This window comes from Hemiscyllium ocellatum, chromosome 19 (genome assembly GCF_020745735.1).
Source record: "Hemiscyllium ocellatum isolate sHemOce1 chromosome 19, sHemOce1.pat.X.cur, whole genome shotgun sequence".
Lineage (NCBI taxonomy): Eukaryota > Metazoa > Chordata > Chondrichthyes > Orectolobiformes > Hemiscylliidae > Hemiscyllium > Hemiscyllium ocellatum.
In genome coordinates this window covers 4,516,119-4,537,242 of record NC_083419.1, presented here as the reverse complement: position 1 = coordinate 4,537,242, position 21,124 = coordinate 4,516,119, and the positions used below count along the sequence as shown (strand labels likewise).

The 21,124-nt window shown below is 43.9% G+C and overlaps 1 protein-coding gene across 3 annotated transcripts; it reads left to right on the top strand.

The window, feature by feature from the left end:
• Positions 1–2,593: 2,593 nt before the first annotated feature.
• Positions 2,594–10,971, top strand: LOC132824611 (transcription factor Spi-C-like). 3 transcript variants are annotated; one of them, XM_060839203.1, is made up of 6 exons: positions 2,594–2,797; positions 2,983–3,009; positions 4,205–4,328; positions 4,418–4,515; positions 8,746–8,857; positions 10,281–10,968. In XM_060839203.1, the coding sequence occupies exons 2-6, from the start codon at positions 3,007–3,009 to the stop codon at positions 10,673–10,675; spliced, it is 732 nt and encodes a 243-aa protein (XP_060695186.1). In that variant the 5' UTR covers positions 2,594–2,797; positions 2,983–3,006; the 3' UTR covers positions 10,676–10,968. The 3 variants fall into 3 exon arrangements, with proteins under 3 accessions (XP_060695186.1, XP_060695187.1, XP_060695184.1); XM_060839204.1 differs by having other exon boundaries at positions 2,732–2,797; positions 2,983–3,047; positions 10,281–10,971; XM_060839201.1 differs by lacking the exons at positions 2,594–2,797; positions 2,983–3,009 and adding an exon at positions 3,021–3,107 and having other exon boundaries at positions 10,281–10,970.
• Positions 10,972–21,124: the final 10,153 nt, after the last annotated feature.

Below are 21,124 nucleotides of genomic sequence, written 5' to 3'. Positions count from 1 at the left end.
AGAGTTAATGTTTCGGGTCCAGTGACCGGGAAGACTCCCCCAACATTTCTCCAAATAGCACCATGACACGATGCGCTCTAACAGGGTAGAGAGAATGTCAATTTATCAAATCAGTTGAAAAGCAGCGTCGCTGACAGTGCAGCATTCCCTCAATATGGCATTGGGGTACAGCCACATGTGCTGCACTTCACCCCAGAGGTGAAATTTGAAGGCCCAAGCTTTCTGAATCTCTGTTGAGAGTGTGGTGCTGGAAAAGCACAGCAGGTCAGGCAGCATCTGAGGAGCAGGAGAATCGACATTTCGGGCATAAGGCCTTCGTCAGGAATGAGGGTTTTACCTGAAACATTGATTCTCCTGCCCCTCGGATGCTGCCTGACCTGCTGTGCTTTTCCAGCACCACACTCTTGACTCTGATCTCCAGCATTTGCCGTCCTCACTTTCTCCTTTCTGAATCTCTGCCCATCTCTAACTGCCCTGAAACTTAGAGACTTACTAGGGGAATTTCTGAGGGTACTTAAGAATCAACCACAATGCTGTCGGTCTAAGTCATGTGTAGGCCAGATCAGGTAAGGGTCTGATTTCCCTCCCTGAAGGCATTAGTCTACCAGATGGGTTCTCATGACAATTTACTGTTGTTGTGAAATAACTGCACAGGGGGCAATATTCCGTCACCAAGTCACCCTTTATTTGCATGTGTACAGTACAGGGACTGTGATTGGACAGCTCAGAGTCAGTACCTGAAGAGGGGAGACTCTCTGAATCCCCTGTTTATATCAGTCAGCCAGGGCTCCCTGATTGGCCCACATTTACTGCCCCAATCAGGGATCTTATAGCAAATAAGATCCACCTTGAAGTTAGAATTAGAATCCCTACAGTGTGGAAACAGGCCCTTTGGCCCGACTAGTCCACACCACCCCTCTGACTAGTATCCCAGCCAACCCATTATTCTACATCTCCCCCTGAACAATGCACCTAACCTATGCATCTCGGAACACGACGGGCAATTTAGCATGGCTAATTCACCCAACCTGCACACCTTTGGACTGTGGGAGGAAACCCACGCAGACATTGGGAGAGTGTGTGCAAACTCCACACAGACAGTCATCTGAGACTGGGATCAAACCCAAGTCCCTGGCATTTTTAGGCGCTGGTGCTAACCGCTGAGCCACCATGCTGCCCATATTCTGCAATACTAGATACCAAGATAATGGTACTTCTGGCTAGAAAGCAAAATGCTGTGAAATCTGAAAGAAAAAGCAAAGAATGCTGGAGAAACTCAGCAGGCTTGGCAGGGTCTGCGCAGAGAGGAACAGTTAATGTTTCAAGTTCAGTATGACACAAGATGACTCCTTTTCAGAACTGACTTCCAAAGATTGGATTTGAAATGATAACTCCAGTTTCTCTCTCCACAGACACTGTCAGACCTGCTGAGTTTCTCCAGCACTTTCTGATTATATTTCTGTTATTAGCAGCACTTTGCACTTAATTTCAATTTGAAGAAAATGATGTCTCCATTTCTTTGCTGACAAATGACTGTCACCCCTCACCAACAGCGAACCTTCCATTGAGTGCAACTTCTACATGCCCCCTTGCCCCAGGACTGATCCCAATTACCTACAACACTCGCCATCACCAAACCCTCCCCTACACCCCCACCATCACATCTCCCAAAACACAATCTCACAAATGAATTTAAACAAAAGCTTGTTACATCTCCCAGCATTTCTTTAACCACTGGTAGGTTGTATTCTGAGCAGAGTAATCATTATTATCTTTTGAAGTCCATTTACAAGCTCCAGAAATTCACCTGGGGGTGAGGTGGGGGGCTTCACTCCTTCGTCCTGCATATTTTGTCTGTTTTAACAATAAATCCCCACCAGCCCTTCATGGGAAGCTGAACTTGTTTGAAATTTATGTGAAATTTTAATTTTACTGGATAGCATGGTTCAATGGTGAATGCTGGGTGCCGCCATGAGTAGCCCTTAGCACCTTAAATCTGAGAACGTTACATTAACCTGCATTTTGGGGTGGCTCAGTGGTTAGCACTGCTGCCTCCCAACAGCAGGAAACCTGGGTTCGATTCCAGCCTCAGGTGACTGTCTGTGTGGAGTTTGCACATTGCCCCCTGCCATGTCTGTGTGGGATTCCCCCCATGGTCCAACGACGTGCAGGTTAGGGTGGATTGGCCATGAGAAGTGGAGAGATTGGTTAGTGGTGGGATGCTCTTCTGTGGCCTCAATGGGCTGAGTGGCCTGCCTCCACATTGTAGGGATTCTGCTTCTGCCTTTTTAGCCAGTTCACAGATTTTGCTTAGAAATAAAACCTGGATTTGTTATTGCACATATCACAAAACTATCTTTTAATACATTGCAGGTGGGCAGTCTGGTCAGCCAACTGTCCATGGTCAGAACTGGTTTGGAAGAAGGGAAAATATCTGCTGGCATTTGAGGAGAAAGGAATTTTTTTTTGAGTCACAAGAAGGGAATGACTTTGCAAAAGTACATAACTCTGCGGTACATGATTAAAACTCACCATTTCTACAGAGAGGAGGAAGTAACACTCCATCAGAGAGAGGGGGGGAAAAAAAATCCCTAGCCCTGGTTAAAGTATTTAAAGGCTGTCGTGTTGTTTTATTTTTGCACTCTGTTTAATGCCTTGCCAACACATAGGGGGATGTTGAATCGATGGAGATGTAGTAGACAGCAAAGGATCGAATGACAGGCTGACGTGGGACAGGAGTTACACTATTTAAAATGTTTCAAGTCAGCACCGCTCAGAGTTGGGGAAGTTAGCACAGGTAAGTCATACCTACAGGAGGCTCAGGACAAATGGCATTTTACCCCCGGTTAGAAAACAAAGCAGGCACCAGACCCCCACCCTCCCGTAACCCCCCAGAATGAATCAAGCTGATCCCCGCGGGGACATCGCTTCTGCCTGAATGGAATGGGATCAATGTATAATTTCACTTTATGTTTTTTGCAGGTCTCCCGTTATTGTGTGTGAAACATGGTAAGCCGAACCCAAACCTTCGCTTGGATTTTGCTCAGGTGTTGATGGTCGATTGAGAAAAATCAAGCTGTAATAATCGTGACCAAGCAATGTTAACTGTGATTATTGAAAACTTTATTAGAACTATTTAACAGGGAATACTGCAGAAACTCCGCAGTTCTGGCAGCCTCTGTGCGGGGAAGGCAGAGTTAAGGTTTTGAACCCAGTATGACTGTTCCTTCTTATTTCACCCGCGTTTTCAGTTTTAATTTGACATTTTCAGCAACCGCAGTAATTTGCTTTTGTAATTATTTAAAACTATTTTAAAAGCAACTATAATTGTTTAAAATATTTCAAAAATGTAACTATAACTATTTCAATCTTCTCTAAAAATGTAATTACAATTATTTAAACCTTTCTAAAACTGTAGCTATAGTTATTTTTTAAAATGTAGCAATAATTATATAAAATCTTTTAAAATTTAATCACAACTATTTAACTCTTTTTAAAAATGTAACTACAATTATTTAAAACTTGTTAAAAATGTAAGTTTTTTTAGATTTTACCTGTAACTATTTAAACTTTTTAAACAAAAATTGATCATAATTATTTAAACCTTTTAAAGACGTAATTATTTAAAACTTTTTAAAATTGTAACTAAACTTTATAGAAAATGTAAATGTAATTATTTAAGACCTTTTAATATTTAACAATAACCATTTAAAACTTAAAAAAAACAATATAACCATTTAAACATTTTTTAAAAAAGGTAAACATAATTATTGAAACCGTTTGAATTATATAGTGACTACAAGGTATGAGGTGCATTAGTCAGAGGGAAACAGATCTGGCTGGCTTACTCTTCGACGGGTCAGTATGGACTTGCTGGGCCAAAGGGCCTGTTTCCACATGTAGGGAATCTAATCTAATGTTATCTAAAATATTTAAATGTTTTTAGAATTTAACTATAACTATTTAAATCATTTTTTGAAAATTGTAACTTTAATTATTTGAAACTTTTTAAACTTTAACTAAAACTGTATCTAACTTTTAAATGTAATTTTAATTATTGAAAACTTGTTTAAATGTAAGTGTAATTGTTTAGACTTTTTAATGTCACTCTCACTATTTAAAACTTTTAAGAATGTAATTGTAAGTACTTGAAACCTTTCTCATGTAGCTGTCATTATTTTACATTTCTCTCGCCACCCCTCAGGGTTGCTGCATGCAGGATAACTACACCCCCCTGTTTAATGATGCGTTTGAGGTGATCCACCATCAGCAACACCAGCAGCCCTCATCTCAGTTCAGACAGGACGCTGGACTCCAGTACATACCAAGCAAGTATCTCAACCTGCTCCTTTCACTCAGCATCAGTGTGTTTATTTTCCTCTGTCTCTTTGGGTAATTGTGTTCCTTTCTTGTGAAGGTCCATCATTCTCGATGTACAGCTTCCAGCACTATCCAGAGACTGGACCTGGCCCTTACTGTCCCCTGAATGTACAGTCCCAACATTTCCAGGATGCTGTAAGTTCAGAAACTGAGTGTTGAGGGACGTGCGTGTGTGCGACTGCATGGTTTGATGATAATTGATTGGATTAACTAAGGAGATAGGCTGTTGGGCCAATGAACACTCCCCAAGGGAAATCTGGGTCCTGGTTTCACTCAGTGAGTCAGGGTCTGGAACGCAAAGATTCAGGAGTAACCTCAAAAGAAAATTGGATGAATACGGGGAGAGAAGGGGTCGGGGAATGCAGAGTGAATGGAGGGAAAATGTAATGGGCTGGGATTAATGGACAGCTGTTGGAAAGGGCCAGTAGGGGCAGGATGGGTAGAATGGTCCATTCTGTGCATTCTGCTCCTGATTTTGTAAAGGAATAAGAGAATAGTGACTGTAGAGTTAAAAGCGAAAGAACTGCAGATGCTGTAAATCAGAGACAAAAATACCCTTCAGGATCACTCGACCCAAAATGTTAACTCTGATTTCTCTCCACAGATGCTGCCAGACCTGCTGAGCTTTTCCAGCAACTTCTAGTGATTAGAGAGTAACTGGGAATGTGGCTAAGAGTAACTAACCAATAATGTTGTCTGATGTCTATATCCTTGTACAAAGTTAAAAATCACACAACACCAGGTTATAGTCCAACAGGTTTATTTGGAAGCACTAGCTTTCGGAGCGACGCTCCTTCATCAGGTGGTTGTGAAGCAGGATCATAAGACACAGAATTTATAGCGAAAGATTACAGTGTCTGCGACTGAAATGATATATTGAACACACCTAGATTGCTGTTAAGTCTTCCTTCGTTTCAAATGGGTTGCAGAGTTAACAGCTGATGAAAGACTTAACAGCAAGCTAGGTTTGTTCAATATGTTGTTTTAGTTGCACGACACTGTAATCTTTTGCTATAAATTCTGTGTCTTATTATCTTGTTCCACAGATACCTGATGAAGGAGCAATGCTTCAAAAGCTCATGCTTCTAAATAAACCTGTTGGACTATAACCTGGTGCTGTGTGAATTTTAATTTTGTACACTCCAGTCCAACACCGGCACCTCCACATCATATATCCTTGTAGACAGCTCAGTGCCCAGAGATGTGTCTGAGGGATGAGTCTGGGGTCTCTGGCCATGACTTGGTTCGAGAGTCAGAGTGAACCCTGACGCCCCCCCCATCCCCACCCCACCCCCACCACCCCCTCAGTGTAGGAAGGGGGAGAGATACTTGCTGGACAAATTCAGTGGAATGCATGGTCCACGCTGGATACCAAAATCTGTTGTGTACATTTGGTCAATTTACCCACCTTGTTGGAGTATGGAGGTTGAGGGCTGTTTGAACCCCTCACGCGTTTGATGGATTTTACATTTCTGACTTTGTTGACAGCTGGTGGTGGTGCTGGAAGTGGGGGAAACGGACCTCACCTCAACTTATTTCGTACATCACCTTAATGGGAGCAGGGGTGGGGAGTGGGAGCCGAACACATAGTCACTGGATTTGCCTTGGCAGAATCGGCTCTTTGGCTCAATGTTCAGGCCATGAATCGCTGCGTTGTCACACCCAACCCTGAGAGTGAGACGGTGAGAGAGCTACATTGTCAGAAATCATCTTCTTTCTCTCGATCATTTTGAAAAAACAGACAGGCAGGCCCTGGGAGATGCCAGTAAAGACTTACAAGAATGATGCCAGAACTGAGAAAAGATTGAACAGTCCTTTTGCCCGAGAGAAGAAGAGCTGGAGGGTTGGTTTTAAAGATTTCTGGAGGGATTTGAAAGGGACTGGGAAGCAAAACCACCAATCATAGACATACGTCACTGATAAACCCAGTGGGGAGATTCAGTGTAAACTCCGAGAGCCTGGGACTGCTGAGACTGAGGAATTCCCAGCACGACAAATGGTTCAGTGAAACAATTTGGAGGCATTTAGGGGGAAGGCCAAAGGAATCCATGGGGAAAAGAGATCCATTATGATTAGGTTTAGATGGAAGTGGCTGGAAAGAAATTTGAGTGAGGGGTAAATGCGAGTTGACTGGAATGGCATGTTTCTGTGATGGAGGATCTGAACCTCACAAAAACATGAACCCCCAAAGTCTGCCTGATCCAATGGTTCAGGTGGCTGCTCATGATCCCATGGCACTCCAAGGAGAAACTGATAGTTCTATTCCCATGCGATCACGTGTTATAAGAAAATTATGTAACAACAGCACCACTTAAACTAATGGGGATGGAATTGTTATAGGAGAAAGTGAGGATTGCAGATGCTGGAGATCAGAGCTGAAAAATGTGTTGCTGGAAAAGCACAGCAGGTCAGGCAGTATCCAAAGAGCAGGAGAATCGACGTTTCGGGCATAAGCCCTTCCTCAGGAATTGTTATAACCAAGATAGGTAAGGAAAGTTCATGTTCTACAGATAACAGTCTAAATCCTTCAACCGTGTTAAAGCCTATTCACTTTGAATAAAAGCCTGTTATAGCAGAATCGACTGTACTCGAAATATCGCTTGTAACCAATAAAGGTGAAGTCACCATAGTCTCACTAAAGAAAGATGACTGATGGTGGATTACCTCGAGGGTCACCAAGCCTCAGATGGTTTGGGGGAGGGGGCACAGGGAGGGGAGGTGTGGGGGTGGGGGGGGCAGTGTCTGTCACAGTAAACCCAGCTAGTGCAGGAATTGAACTCACACTGTTAGCATCAGTCTGCATCACAAACCAGTCTTCCAGCCAACTTAGCCAGCAGTTTGGGCATTGTGGGTTTCCACAAAATGGCTTGTAATTTTTCTAATTATTTCTTCCTGAGATGTGAGCATCACTGGCCAGTATATTTATTACCAATCCCTTATTGGCCAGAGGGCAGTTACCAGTCAACTACTTCGCTGTGAATCTGGAGTGTTACTGAGCAGCTGTTTCTGCCCAGTGAGTTTTTACAACAATCAGCAGTGGTCACTATTAGATTTTTCAATTCCAGATCTTTATTGAATTTGGATTCCATCATTTGCCGTAGCCTGGATTTGAACCTGGGTCTCCAGAACATTACCTGGGTCTTTGGACAATAATATCACTAAATACTTTGATAAAAGAGTTACTCGGTTTGTGAAAAGCTGTTTCTGAAAGGGAAATTTACATCATTCTTAATCCAGCCCTCCCACCCTCCACCAAAAACCAAGTATTAAACAGTAGTAATTAGAATTAAAATGATTTAATTGACAGTCCAAATTGTTGCAACTATAGCAAATGCTGTGACAGTGCTGTGCTCCCTGTCTCTGCACAGATACTGCCCATGTATTTTAAACAAATCCAGTCATGATGGAGTGTCTCATCTGGTCAGTCAGAACTTGAGAGGACAATGGAGTTAGGGCAGCTTTACCAAACCCTCCCTTTTCCCCATGTTGGAACACAGGAACAGGAGTAGGCCATTCAGCCTGTTGAAGCTGTTCTGTCATTCAGTGAGATTATGACTGATCTGTGGCCTCAATCCATCTATCTGCCTTAGGCCCATATCCCTTAGTACCTCTTCTCAACAAAATTTACCTATCTCAGATTTAATTTTAACTTATTTAGCATCCACTACCATTTGTGAAAGAGAGATCCAAACCTCTCCTACCCTTTTTGTGTAGAAGTGCTTCCTAACATCTCTCCTGAATGCTCTCACCTTCATTCTCAGACTATACCATTCTCAGAACTATACCATTCTTAGACTATACCATTCTCAGACTGTGACTATGGTTTTATGTACGGGGCTATCTTTATGAATTTCACCCAAAATTGTTTCCAGCCCATTGTTGGACGAGCCCATTTCCCATCAAATGGTGATAGACTGTGCCCTTTAACCTTCTCACTGTGGCCAAAATGTGCCAAAAAGCCTCTTGAGTTTGTTCTCAAAGAGGAGTGGGTTCAGTCTCCCTGGAGTTCTTCAGGTAACATCCGTTTAAATAAAAAGGGCACAGGTCAATCTGACTGTTGGCTCTTTGCTGGCCCCTTGTATAACTGAACGGTGGCTTTCTTTCTCCACTTTGGAATGATTGAGCCAATGGGAGCACTGAACCAATGTATAGATTCCTTATTGTTTGTGTTATTGGAGTTCAGATTGCAAAGTCTCTGAAGAGATATTCAAAAGGCAGTGCTCAATATTAAGCATGTTCCAGATTCAACTGACAAAGAACTTCTCCTTTCAAGCTCCATGAACCAAGGTCACAGCCTGACTCATAAGGAGGTGAGTTTTGTCTAACCCTGTGATTTTAACACGGTTTCATCGTTTATATCTGCAGATGGATTTTAATCTTGACGGCAACAAGCTCGCACACAACAATGGCTCCCAGTTTCCAAGTTATTTTCCAGACAATCACTTTCAAGATTTGTTTATCCCGAGGCAAGGAAAAGGTTAGTCCTCTCACTTCCCTTTATCAACCTCCCATATCCTCCCCACCCCTCCATAACATACCCATACCCCACCTCCCATATACTCCCCCACCCCTCCATAACATACCCATATCCCACCTCCCATATACTCCCCCACCCCTCCATAACATACCCATATCCCACCTCCCATATCCTCCCCCACCCCTTCATAACATACCCATATCCCACCTCCCATATCCTCCCCCACCCCTCCATAACATACCCATATCCCACCTCCCATATCCTCCCCCACCCCTTCATAACATACCCATATCCCACCTCCCATATCCTCCCCCACCCCTCCATAACATACCCATATCCCACCTCCCATATCCTCCCCACCCCTTCATAACATACCCATATCCCACCTCCCATATTCTCCCCCACCCCTCCATAACATACCCATATCCCACCTCCCATATCCTCCCCCACCCCTCTATAGCATACCCATTCTGCTTCTAGTGGAGGGACAAATTACTGCAGAAACTGGAATTTCTACTGAAAACAAAAAAAACGCTGGAAATCACAATGGGTTACACTTCCCTTCACCTCTGAAGAATCATCTAGACTAGAAACGTTAGCTTGCTCTTTCTCCATGGATGCTGCTTTTGTTGTTTTCAATCCTGTCTTAATCATCCCCCCAATTAATTGGACAGATTTCTCTGTGGATTGTGTTCTGCTGTCACACTATGACACAATTAAACAATTCTCAATTGTTTTAACCCCAGCCATTCGGACCTTAATCCAAATGCGCTGCTTAACTCCAGTGTCAAGGGCAGGAAGTGCTGGAAAAACTCAGCATATCTGGCTGAGTGTCTGTGGAGAGAGGAATGCTAGTGCCCAGTATGACTCATCAGTTCCAAATTAGTCAACTCTGTTTCTCTCTCCACTGTTTCTGTTTCCATTTCAAATTTCCTGCATTTGCTGTATTTTACTTTTACAGTAGTCCCCTACCCCTTAGTCATGTGGGGGAGGGTGGGGGGGTGGGTGGGGGTGTTACACTCCTAAACCTACCGTAGAAGCCCAATACTGCAGATAGTAGCAAAACCATTCAGTTAAACAGGGAATTTACCTTCCCAGCAGTCCCCTGGTCCCTGGTTCTAGAATATTGCCTGTAATATGTTCGGGCCATGGTAAACTACAGGTAACTGAAACCTCAGAAAACGATTCCACGGATAAAGCGGTCGCCCTGTATTTTGCTGGCTACATCCTGTGCTGATTAAAGCGTGGATTTGGAGCATTTGCCCTCTTTTCCTGACCCTGTTACATTCCATGATACCAACAATACAGCCTCCCATGGGGTATGATGCTCGTTTGAAGATCTGATGACTAAAATGGCCTCCCTTTGTGCTGTAACAATTCTGTTGCCCTTTGTTGACCTTGGTAACACTGGACTCCATTATAGGCAGAAGAAGACTCCGTCTTTATGAATTCCTGAGTGAGTCTCTCCATGATTCCGAGATGTCCGACTGCATTCAGTGGGTGGACAGAAAGAGTGGTGTGTTCCAGTTCATCTCCAAGAACAAGGAGAAAGTGGCGGAGATGTGGGGCAGGAGAAAGGGCAACCGGAAAACCATGACCTACCAGAAAATGGCTCGGGCTCTGAGAAACTACAGCCGGACAGGCGAGATTGTGAAAGTGCGCAGAAAGTTAACGTACCAGTTCGATGCCCAGGTGCTGCAGAGACTGGGAAACTGTTCAAATTCTCACTATCCCCACAGTGAACATGAACACTGCACTCGCGATCACTGGCACTTCAGTTACAATTACAACGACCATTTCCACGAGAACTCCATCTGAAGTGTGTTGATTCCTACCAACTTAATGCTCTTTATAACAAAGTACTGCAAATTGTTTTTCAGAAGGGCACACCCCACCTTGAAAAAAAACCCAACATTCTAAATCTTGTAAATATTGTTAAGTGTGTGTGTGTGTGTGAGAGAGAGAGAGAGAGAGAGAGAGAGAGAGAGAGAGATGTTTTAGCCCAGTCCAATGTCATGTACTAAACAAACCACAATAAATGTTGTCTTTTGTCTACACATTGTGTAATTCACTTTAAATCAAACACGGCAAGGCATCTGCACAGATTGGAGCAGCAGCAGACAGTCAATCTGTTAGGGATAGACAGCTCACCAGTGATAGGGTTAGGATTAGGGTTAGATTAACACAGTGAAAGGGTTTGGGTTTGGGTTAGGTTAAGGGTTGTGGTTAGAGTTAGGGTTAGCATTGGTCAGGATTAGGGTTAGCATTGGTCAGGATTAGGGTTAGGGTTAAAGTTAGGGTTAGGATTAGTGGTAGAATTAGGATTAGGGTTAGGGTTAGAGTTCAGGTTAGGATTAGTGTTAGAGATAGGATTAGGGTTAGGGTTAGGGTTGGGGTTAGGATTAATGTTAGGGTTAGGGTTAGGGTCAGAGTTGCGTTAAGAGTTAAGATTAAGATTAGGAGCGAATTTAAAGTTCGGTGCAGGGTTAGGGTTAGGGTTAGGATTCAGAAAAGGAGAATAAGAGAGTGAATAAGAGACCGGAAATCTGAAATAAAGACAACAAGTTGCTGGAGAATATTCATCATTGCCTTTGAAGAGAGAGCGAGAGAGAAGAAGTTCTGACATTTCAAGTATCAAAGTGATTAAGGAAAAGTAAGAGATAAAGGAAACGAAAAATGGAGCCTGGATGATAGAGAGGTGCAGAGATGACAGATAGTGGAATGGTGAGGCAGCAGGTCATTTCAGCGACACAGACTGATGTTGATCCTCCAAGGTGACAGGGTATGGTCGGAAATCCAATGTCACAGAGCAGAAGGAGGAGCTTTGCTCCATTATCCCTGTGCTGCTCCTTTGAATGCTCTGTTTATTTGGACACAATCCCTCACTCTTTCCCTGTAGACCTATAGACATTTCCTCTGCAAATATCCAGTTCTGTTTGAAAGTTCCTACTGAACTGTTCAGCATCTTTCCAGGCAGTTTCTGGTTAAAAACATTAAATTTCCTGCTGTCGCCTGTGGTTCTTTCATTCTTTATCCTCAGCCTGTGCCCCCTGATTGTGACTATTCGGGTTAGGATTATTGTCTGTAATAAAAAAAAACTACATCATGTAACACACAATGGGCTCTGTACAAATGTTCCTCAGTGAGTCTCTTCACCTTGGTCTCCCACAAAGTGGATGTGTTTTCAAAGTGGCAAGTGTCAGAAAAAGCAACACATGAGATGATTTTCTTCGCACACTATAATTATTCCGAAATCCCTGTACACTGCACATCTACAACTTTGGAGTTGTGTTCCTACTCTTGGGGTATTGTGCTCGGTTTTTGTTATAGGAAGGATGTTATTAAACTAGAAAGAGTGCAGAAGAAATTCACCAAACTCTAGGCAGTCACTAGCCTCTCTCTAACCATGGGGCAAGCACTTTAATTAGCCAAAGAGCCCAATATCCAACACCTGCCTCTGAATTCGAAACCCCACCCGTGTTAGAGACACTTCCAGACAAAATATCCTGCTGTTCAACCTCAAATCTGGGAGAAGGGGATTGCAGGTCACTGATGTTACTGAATGTTAGGCCTCCTTTAACTCACTGTGAGCGTTTTTAGAAAGGAATGATTTCAGAGTTGGAATCTGGAAGTAGTTTTTACTGCTCTGTGCAATTCTAGCCTCCAGCTGGCATAGCAGGCGGATGTGAAAGGAATAGATAGATGTGGTGGTCCAGACAGACGAGACAACCAGATATAGGGATACCACACGTGTGGAGGAGAGGCAAATGTGGAAGGGTGGGGGGACGGGGGTCGACAACAGACTGTTGTGGGAGGAGGAAATCGGACAGGTGTGGGAGAAAGGCAGATATGGGATCTCAACAAAAGGGGATCAGGCAGATGTGAAGGGACAGGTAGATATGAATAAAACGACCAAATGTTCCAGCATTTGGCAAGAATTTTGTATTGTAGGAATGATTTATTTTGACCCTGAAGACTCACTCTTTGTGATTCTCTAAGACATTGGCTCCATTCTATTCCCAGATGAAATGCTGACATTTGGATATTGTCTCCATCTGCCTCAGTACACCCTCTTTCTCCCAGGACCTATTTAACCCCAATGTCCTCTCTTCCCTATTCTTGACAAATGTCCGAGACAAGGGATAAGAAGAGAAACTGGAACTTGTGTTTTTCGTGTGCCTGTCACCTTTTTTTTTAAACAATCTTGTTTCTAAATATATCTTGGATATTGGTTTTCCAGTGGATTTGTTTGAGGGCTGTGTGTGCTTCTGATTAGAGAGTTGTGAACTAACATTAGCAGCTTGTTAAACATAGCCTCTGACACTAGGTCAGGATATATCTGTTTATCAGACCCTTCAGCTCCTGGTCAGATGCAGGTGCCTTCCTGATAAAGAACACAGCTTCAAAATACTTCTCTGCTACTTATACAAAGTAATTGCATTTCCTGCTCAATGGTTATTTCATTGTATAATAAAATGCCGCGAAAGAATTTTTTTTATTATTCTTACAGTATGGAGACAGGCCCTTTGACCCAACAAGCCCACACCCACCCTCTGAAGAGTAACCTACATTTTTCCCTGACTTTTCACGAAGTCTACACACCCCTGAACACTATGGGCAATTTAGCATGGCTAATCTACCTGACCTGCACATCTTTGGACTGTGGGTGGAAACCACAGGAAACCCACGCAGACACAGGAAGAATGTACAAACTCCACACAGTCAGTTCCCCGAGGTGGGGATCGAACTTGGCTCCCTAGCACTGTGAGGCAGCAGTGCTAACCACTGAGCCACCGTGGATCAGCAATTACAGGAGAAAGCAGGAAAATGGGGTTGGAAAACTTATCAGTCATGATTGAATGGCAGAGCAGACTCGTTGGGTCGAATGGTCTAATTTCTGCTTCTATGCCGTATGGTCTTATGGTCTCATTGGTATCTAAGGTTTGCTCATTTCCAATCATCCTCTACAATGCACCAGCCAAGGTCAGTGGAAGTGCATTCAATAGTAATCCAATTATATTTGCTGTAGTTTAGAAGGATGAGGGGAGACCTCATTGAAGCATACAAGATTCAGAGGGGTTTGACAGGGTCGATGCAGAAAGGTTGGTTCCTCTTGTGGCAGAGTCTAGGGCCAGAGCGTATCGCCTCAGAATAAGGTTTTACATGTTAAGATGGAGATGTAAAGGAATGTCTTCTCTCTGAGGGGAGTGAATCTGGTGAATTCTTTACCGCACAGGGCTGGGTCTTTAAGTATATCCAAGACTGAGATAGACTTTTACTCAGGGGGGAGTCAAGGGTTATGGGGGAAAGGCAGGGAAGTCGAGTTAAGGATGACCAGGTCAGCTATCATCTCATTGAATGGTGGAACAGAGTCAATGGGCTGAATGGCCTACTTCTGCTCCTACAGCTTATGGAATAAGAGCAACACGTAAAGGAAAAGAAAGATTTTAAGGGTATGGGGAAAGGACCAACTGGGCAGATCTTTCAGAGAGCTGGTATGGGCAGAGTCAGGTGAATGGCATTCTCCTGGGTTGTGTGATTCTATGAACACTTACCAGCTCTAAGGCCAGCAATGACTCACAGCAAAACTGAAATAGAGTTAAAGGACTTTTACTAGCTTCTCTCAGAAAGAGATTTCCAGCCATGCATTCAACTTTATTGCCACTTATTCTGAGTCATAGAGTCCTACAGCAAGGAGACAGGCCCTTCGGTCCCGCAGACACACACAGTCACACACCCACATTTACACACACACGCAGAGACGCACACAGACACAGACAGCCACACACACATGCACAGACACACACCACAGACATATACAGACACAGACACACACAACTTACACACACATACAGACACACACAAGCAGAGACATACACAGACACATAGACACACACCCCCACACACATTTACACACACATGGGCGGCACGGTGGCACAGTGGTTAGCACTGCTGCCTCACAGCGCCTGTAGACCCGGGTTCAATTCCCGACTCAGGCGACTGACTGTGTGGAGTTTGCACGTTCTCCCCGTGTCTGCGTGGGTTTCCTCCGGGTGCTCCGGTTTCCTCCCACAGTCACAAAGATGTGCGGGTCAGGTGAATTGGCCAAGCTAAATTGCCCGTAGTGTTAGGTAAGGGGTAAATGTATGGGTGGGTTGCGCTTCGGCGGGTCGGTGTGGACTTGTTGGGCCGAAGGGCCTGTTTCCACACTGTAAGTCTAATCTAATCTAATCTAATCACATGCAGACATACACAGACACAGACAGACACACACACATGCATAGACACACACCACAGACATACACAGACACATAGACACACACAACTTACACACACATGCAGTGACATACACAGACACACAGACACAGACACGTACACACAGACACACACGCGCAGAGACATACACAGACACAGAGACACACACACCCCCACACACGCACACACACACACATTTACACACAGACACAGACACAGACACAGACACACAGACACAGGCATACACAGACACAGACAGCCACATGCACACACACACACACACAGACATACACAGACACATAGACACGCACAACTCACACACACACATGCAGACACACACACACACACACGACTGAAAATGCTTCTTGGGAAACCGTCGAGGAGAGGCATGTTGTTTGACCATTCATGGGCTGTTCCTCAGCCTGACTCTGGCCCTGGGATATAAACAGGACAGAGGACATCGACAGCAGTTTGGATGAAGGTTGCAGTCCTCCTTATTGACATACAGAGGCATCTTGGGGTTCAAGTCTATAGCTCCCTCAAAGTAGCCACGCAAGTGGGTGGGCTGGGAAAGAAGGCGTATGGCATGCTTGCCTTTATTGGTCAGGGAATTGAGTACAAGAGTCAGGATGTCATGTTACAGCGTTATAAGCCTTTGGTTAGGCTGCACTTAGAGTATTGTGTTCAATTCTGCTCGCCACATTTCAGGAAGAATGTGGAGGATTTGAAGAGAGTGCAGAGGAGGTTTGCCAGGATGCTGCTTGGATTAGAGGATATGAGCCATAAGGAGAGGCTAGAAAATCTCAAGTTGTTCTCTGGAGCAGTGGAGGCTGATGGGAGATTTGAGAGAAGTCTCTAAAACTATGAGAAGCACAGATGGGATTGACAGTCAGAATATTTTTCCCAGAGTTGAAATATCTAAAAGTAGGTGGCATGCATTTAAGGTGAGAGGGGGAAAGTTCAAAGGAGATGTGAGGGGCAAGTTTTTATTCACAGAGAGTGGAAGGAGTCTGGAACATGCTGCCTGGGGTGGGGTTGGAGGCAGGTACAATGAGGTATTTAAGGGACTTTTAGATAAGCTCATGAATAAGCAAGAAATGGAGGGATTAGTTTAACTTGGCATCATGTTTGATGCCAAGTTAAAACGCCTGTTCCTGTGCTTTACTGTTCTGTGTTCTATGTTATTGTAGTTCCTTTTACAGAGCTCCACACAGAGTGCAAGAGGGAAATGATTTGCTTTATTCGGACACTCCCCTGCTGATAATGAATATTGTCTTTCACAGCTGTAAGCTTTTTTAAAAAATATATTTTTATTAAAAAATAGATTTTTTGATATTACAACAGGTACAAAGCAATACAATTTAAAACAATACAAAAAAGGAACACTAAAAACAAATGTAAAAACTAAAACTGCCCTCATGTACCAACTACTTAACTAAATAAATAATGATTAATAATACAACACAGCAAATCAAAACACTCACTCGAACAGCAAGAGCATACATTTTCATCTATTTACACATTTACAGTACCTCCCCCCAGCTGGATATTGGGCTCATAAAACACAATCATTACGGCTATATAAAAGCCCTTGTTAGTGTGGCAGATAAATCCGTGTCCAGGTATTCCAAAAAGGGCTGCCATGTCTTATAGAAATTCCCAGTTTTGTGGTGTACCATTCTCATGAGAAAATCCAAAGAGAATATGCTGCATAACAATCTTCCACCAATCTGACAGGTCCAGGGGGTCTTCAGATACCCAACCTAACAAGATACTCTTTCTTGTGTAGGAAGTGAGGATGTTGAAAAGTTTTTTTCTTATGCGCATCTGCAGGGAATACGCTGGGCAGACCCAGAAGGAGAGAGATCAGGTCCTTCTCCACCCTTACACCCAAAATCCTCTCCACTGCACCTGCTACAGCTGTCCAGTATGTTTGAAGCCTGCCCCAGGACCAGAGACAATGAATGAGCGTGCCCGCAGTAACTTTACACTTAGGGCATGTTGAAGATACTCCTGGCTTAAATTTTGACAATGCAAAGCCAAGTGGATGCTGTGGAAAATCTTCAACTGTAAAGCCTGGATCCTGTTGCAAATTGATGTCTTTCTTGTGTTTTCCCAAATATCTTCCCATGCCTCTGAGGAGACTTCAACACCTAGCTCTCTCTCCCACACCCTGCAGGGTTGACCAAACTCATCTGAGAGGCCACCCCCCCCCATTGATGATATAAAGTGCTGACAGAAGGTGTACTCTCAGCACTGAGTACCCTCCTGTCTGTGTTAGATTTGTAGGGATCAGTCAAAAGTGTAGTCTTTTTTTGAATAAAATCCCTAACTTGAAAAAAACGAAAGAGGTCCTTGCTAGATAGCTCATATTTCCGTGCTAACTGATCAAAGGACACCATTGTGTCTTCCTCAAATAAATCGCCCATGCAAGACACACCCCTAGCTGCCCAATGTTTGAATCCTGAATCCATCATCCCCAGTTGAAAACCCGGCTATCCCAGTGTAGGTGTAAGAGAAGATGTTTGACCAATATTGCCTTCCCTCGGCCAAATTGCCCTCCATGCTTTAACAGTATTGATAACTATTGACTTATTGAAATATTCCCTAACTGTCCTCATTTTGTCCAAAAGCAGCAAGCTAGTAAGGGGACATTTTGCCTGGGAGGTTTCAATATCTGACCATATTGAAAGAGGGTTCCCACAAGCCCAATCACTCACAAAAGATGAAAGTGAGCTTAGTGGATCGTTTTTAATGTCCTGGAGATCCACTCCCCCCAGTCTGTGAGGCAATTGCAGTTTAGTTAATTTAATAAGGGGCTGTTTACGAGGCCAAATAAACGAGCTGAACCAGCCGTTCGGACTCCTGGACGTTTGCTTACTGAAAGTCAGGGGGAGCATCCATATAGGGTACAACAAATGGGGGAGAATATTTATCTTAATAAGCGCTATCCAACCTGCCCTTGAGACCGGAGGCACGCCCCTCTTTGAAGGTTTTGTTTGATTTTGTCAAATAATTGAATAAAGTTAGCTTTAAACAACTGATCAAGAACTGGAGTGATGAATATGCCCAAATACATAAAACCATTTAAATGGGAATCGAGATTCGTCCTCAAGACCTAGCTCCTTCATAAGACCACCCATTGTCATAGCCTCTGATTGTGCAAAATTAACCTTGTCCCTGAAAAGGCTTTGTATTAGGTGAGGCCCTGAAATTCCTGGATTGACAAAAAAAGGATATTGTCCGAGTACAATGAAATCTGATGTAATTTTGACCCTACCTCTGGTGCTAATATATTAGGATCCCTACGAATGGCCTCCGCCAATGGTTCAATCACCAATGTAAAAAGCAATGGCATAAGGGGACAGCCCGTCGGCTGCCCCTACAAATACTAAAATTGCTTGATCGCACCCCATTGGTAATGACCGCAGTGAGAGGGCCACCGTGGAGAACCTTTACTCACTTAATAAAGACTTTGCCCAAGCCAAACTGCTATACTGCCTAAAAAAGGTACAGCCACTCAACTCGGTCAAGTGGCTTCTCTGCATCTGGAGGAATCACCAATCCCTTATTGACTGTTGTTGACACACTTGAATCACATGAAGCAGCCTCCTAACATTATTGGAGGATCTGCGGCCCTTTATGAAACCCATCTGGTCCTCTTTAACAATAGAAGGTAACACAGTTTCCAGCCTTAATGCAAGAGTCTGAGAGAGGGTTTTAAAGTCCACATTTAAGAGTGCAATGAGCCTGTAAGAAGCACAATCCTTCGGGACCTTCCCTTTTTTCAGAATAAGTGAAATATTGGCCTCTCTTAAGAGGTGTTGGGAGACGATCATGGCTGTACAAGTCATTGAACATGTTGAGCATTGGGCCTGACAGTATGTTTATAAATTCCTTGTAGAATTCACTAGGAAGTTCATCAGGATGGGACACCTTTCCACCCTGAAGCTGCTTCATAGCCTCATGAACCTCTTGCTCTGATAAGGGGACATTGAGAAAAGACTCTTTTTCAAGCGTCACACCTGGGAGCTCCAGATCCTTGAAAATGAACTCCATTTTGGTCTGCCCTCAGATTGGTATAATTCAGAGTAAAATCTCTGGAATTCCACTTTAATCTTTTTAGAATCACACGTTAGGTTCTCAGACCCTTCCCTAATTAATATAATGGCTTGAGGGGCATTCCTTTTCCAGGTGAGACAGGCTAGGTACTTGCCTGGTCTGTCACCATGCTCATATAACCTTTGTTTCATGAAAGTAAGCTCTTTCTTTGCAGTCTGCGTGAGCACGGAATTCAGTGCAGACTGCATCACCATAATCCTCTGTAGCCTGACCAACCAGGGTCTGTCAGAGAAGGCCTTCTCGACTACCTTCAACCGTGCTTCAAGGAGACATTGCTGCTCATCCTTCTGCTAGATTAGATTACTTACAGTGTGGAAACAGGCCCTTTAGCCCAACAATCCCTACTTGTAGAGTGGAGATGCCCCCAGATGTCCATCAACCCTAACTCCACACACAGATCCACTAATTGTTTAGTTTGTACAGAGGGTATCGGGGAGCCTTTGGGCAACCTGTCTACTGTGGGATCCATGAGACAGTCAAAGTCTCCCCCTATAATGATGTGCCGGGACTCGAGACTGATCAATTTAAAAGTGCATCTACGAGAAATTTGAGGGGATGGCCCCAGGACAACAAACATTTAAAACACCATATTCTTCCCCGTTTATCAGGGCTTTAAGGATTACAAATCTCCCATGTATGTCTTTAACACACTCTAGTAATTTACATGGGAGATTCCTCCTAACCAATATCGCCACTCCCCTATTTCTGGTATTAAAATATGAAAAGTAAACCCGATCAAAGCCATTATGCTGTAGTTTCAAATGCTCCCTATCATCCAAGTATGTCTCCTGTAACAAAGTAATATCCACTTTTCCCTTTCTAAGTACTTTTGTCCTCTTAATCAGTGAGTGACTCCCCTTGATGTTCCAGGTACACCATTTAATCAAGTCATTAGCCATAAACTTCTGGAGTAACATTCAGATTCCAGAGAGGAGGAACTTGGATTACAAATCACTAAGCCTTAGTGTCGCAAGATCCATCGAACATAAAAACTACATAAACTAAAACCACAAACCTACAAAGCTATCAATGATTATATACAACAAAAACCAAAAAGCAAACCAACAAATAAAGCACCAATGGCACTGAATAAGGGAACTCACCCCCTGCCCAAACGGGACATCTACACATCCCAAAACCCAACTTCCCATCCCGCTGCCAATACTGCAGCCAGGGCATTTAAATACCTGAACTGGGCATAAAGTGCCCGTAGTAGGCATCTAGCCATCCCAACCAATTACCCTCCTTTCAGCGAGAGCAACATCGCAAACACAAGCAGAAAAGAAAGAAAATACACCATCAAACAACAAAGTCAACAAAACCATTTTGAAAAAAAAGTAAGTACCCCCACCCATCCTTTGGTATAACTTAGAGTCATAGAGATGTACAGCATGGAAACAGACCCTTCGGTCCAACCCGTCCATGCCGACCAGATATCCCAACCCAATCTAGTCCCACCTGCCAGCACCCGGCCCATACCCCTCCAAACCCTTCCTATTCATATACCCAGGCCAGGCAGCATCTGAGGAGCAGGAGAATCGACATTTTGGGCATAAGCCCTTCTTCAGGAATGAGGCTGGTGTGCCAGGCGGGCTGAGATAAAAGGTAAGGGGGAGGGAGTTTGGGGGAGGTGCACTGGGAATATGATAGGTGGAAGGTGAGGGTGAGGGTGATAGGCTGGAGAGGGGGTGGGAGCGGAGAGGTCGGGAAGAAGATTGCAGGTCAAGAGGGCGGTGCTGAATCCGGAGGTTGGGACTGAGATAAGGTGGGGGGAGGGGAAATGAGGAAACTGGAGAAATCTGCATTCATCCCGTGTGGTTGGAGGGTTCCTAGGCGGAAGATGATGCATTCTTCCTCCAGGTGTTGTGGGGCCAGGGTCTGGCGATGGAG

Excerpts from the sequence above, each read along its gene's own strand:
- LOC132824611 (XM_060839201.1), top strand. Across the intron at positions 4,516-8,745 it reads CCCAACATTTCCAGGATGCT|ATGGATTTTAATCTTGACGG; the intron begins GTAAGTTCAGAA and ends TTATATCTGCAG. Across the intron at positions 8,858-10,280 it reads TATCCCGAGGCAAGGAAAAG|GCAGAAGAAGACTCCGTCTT; the intron begins GTTAGTCCTCTC and ends ACTCCATTATAG.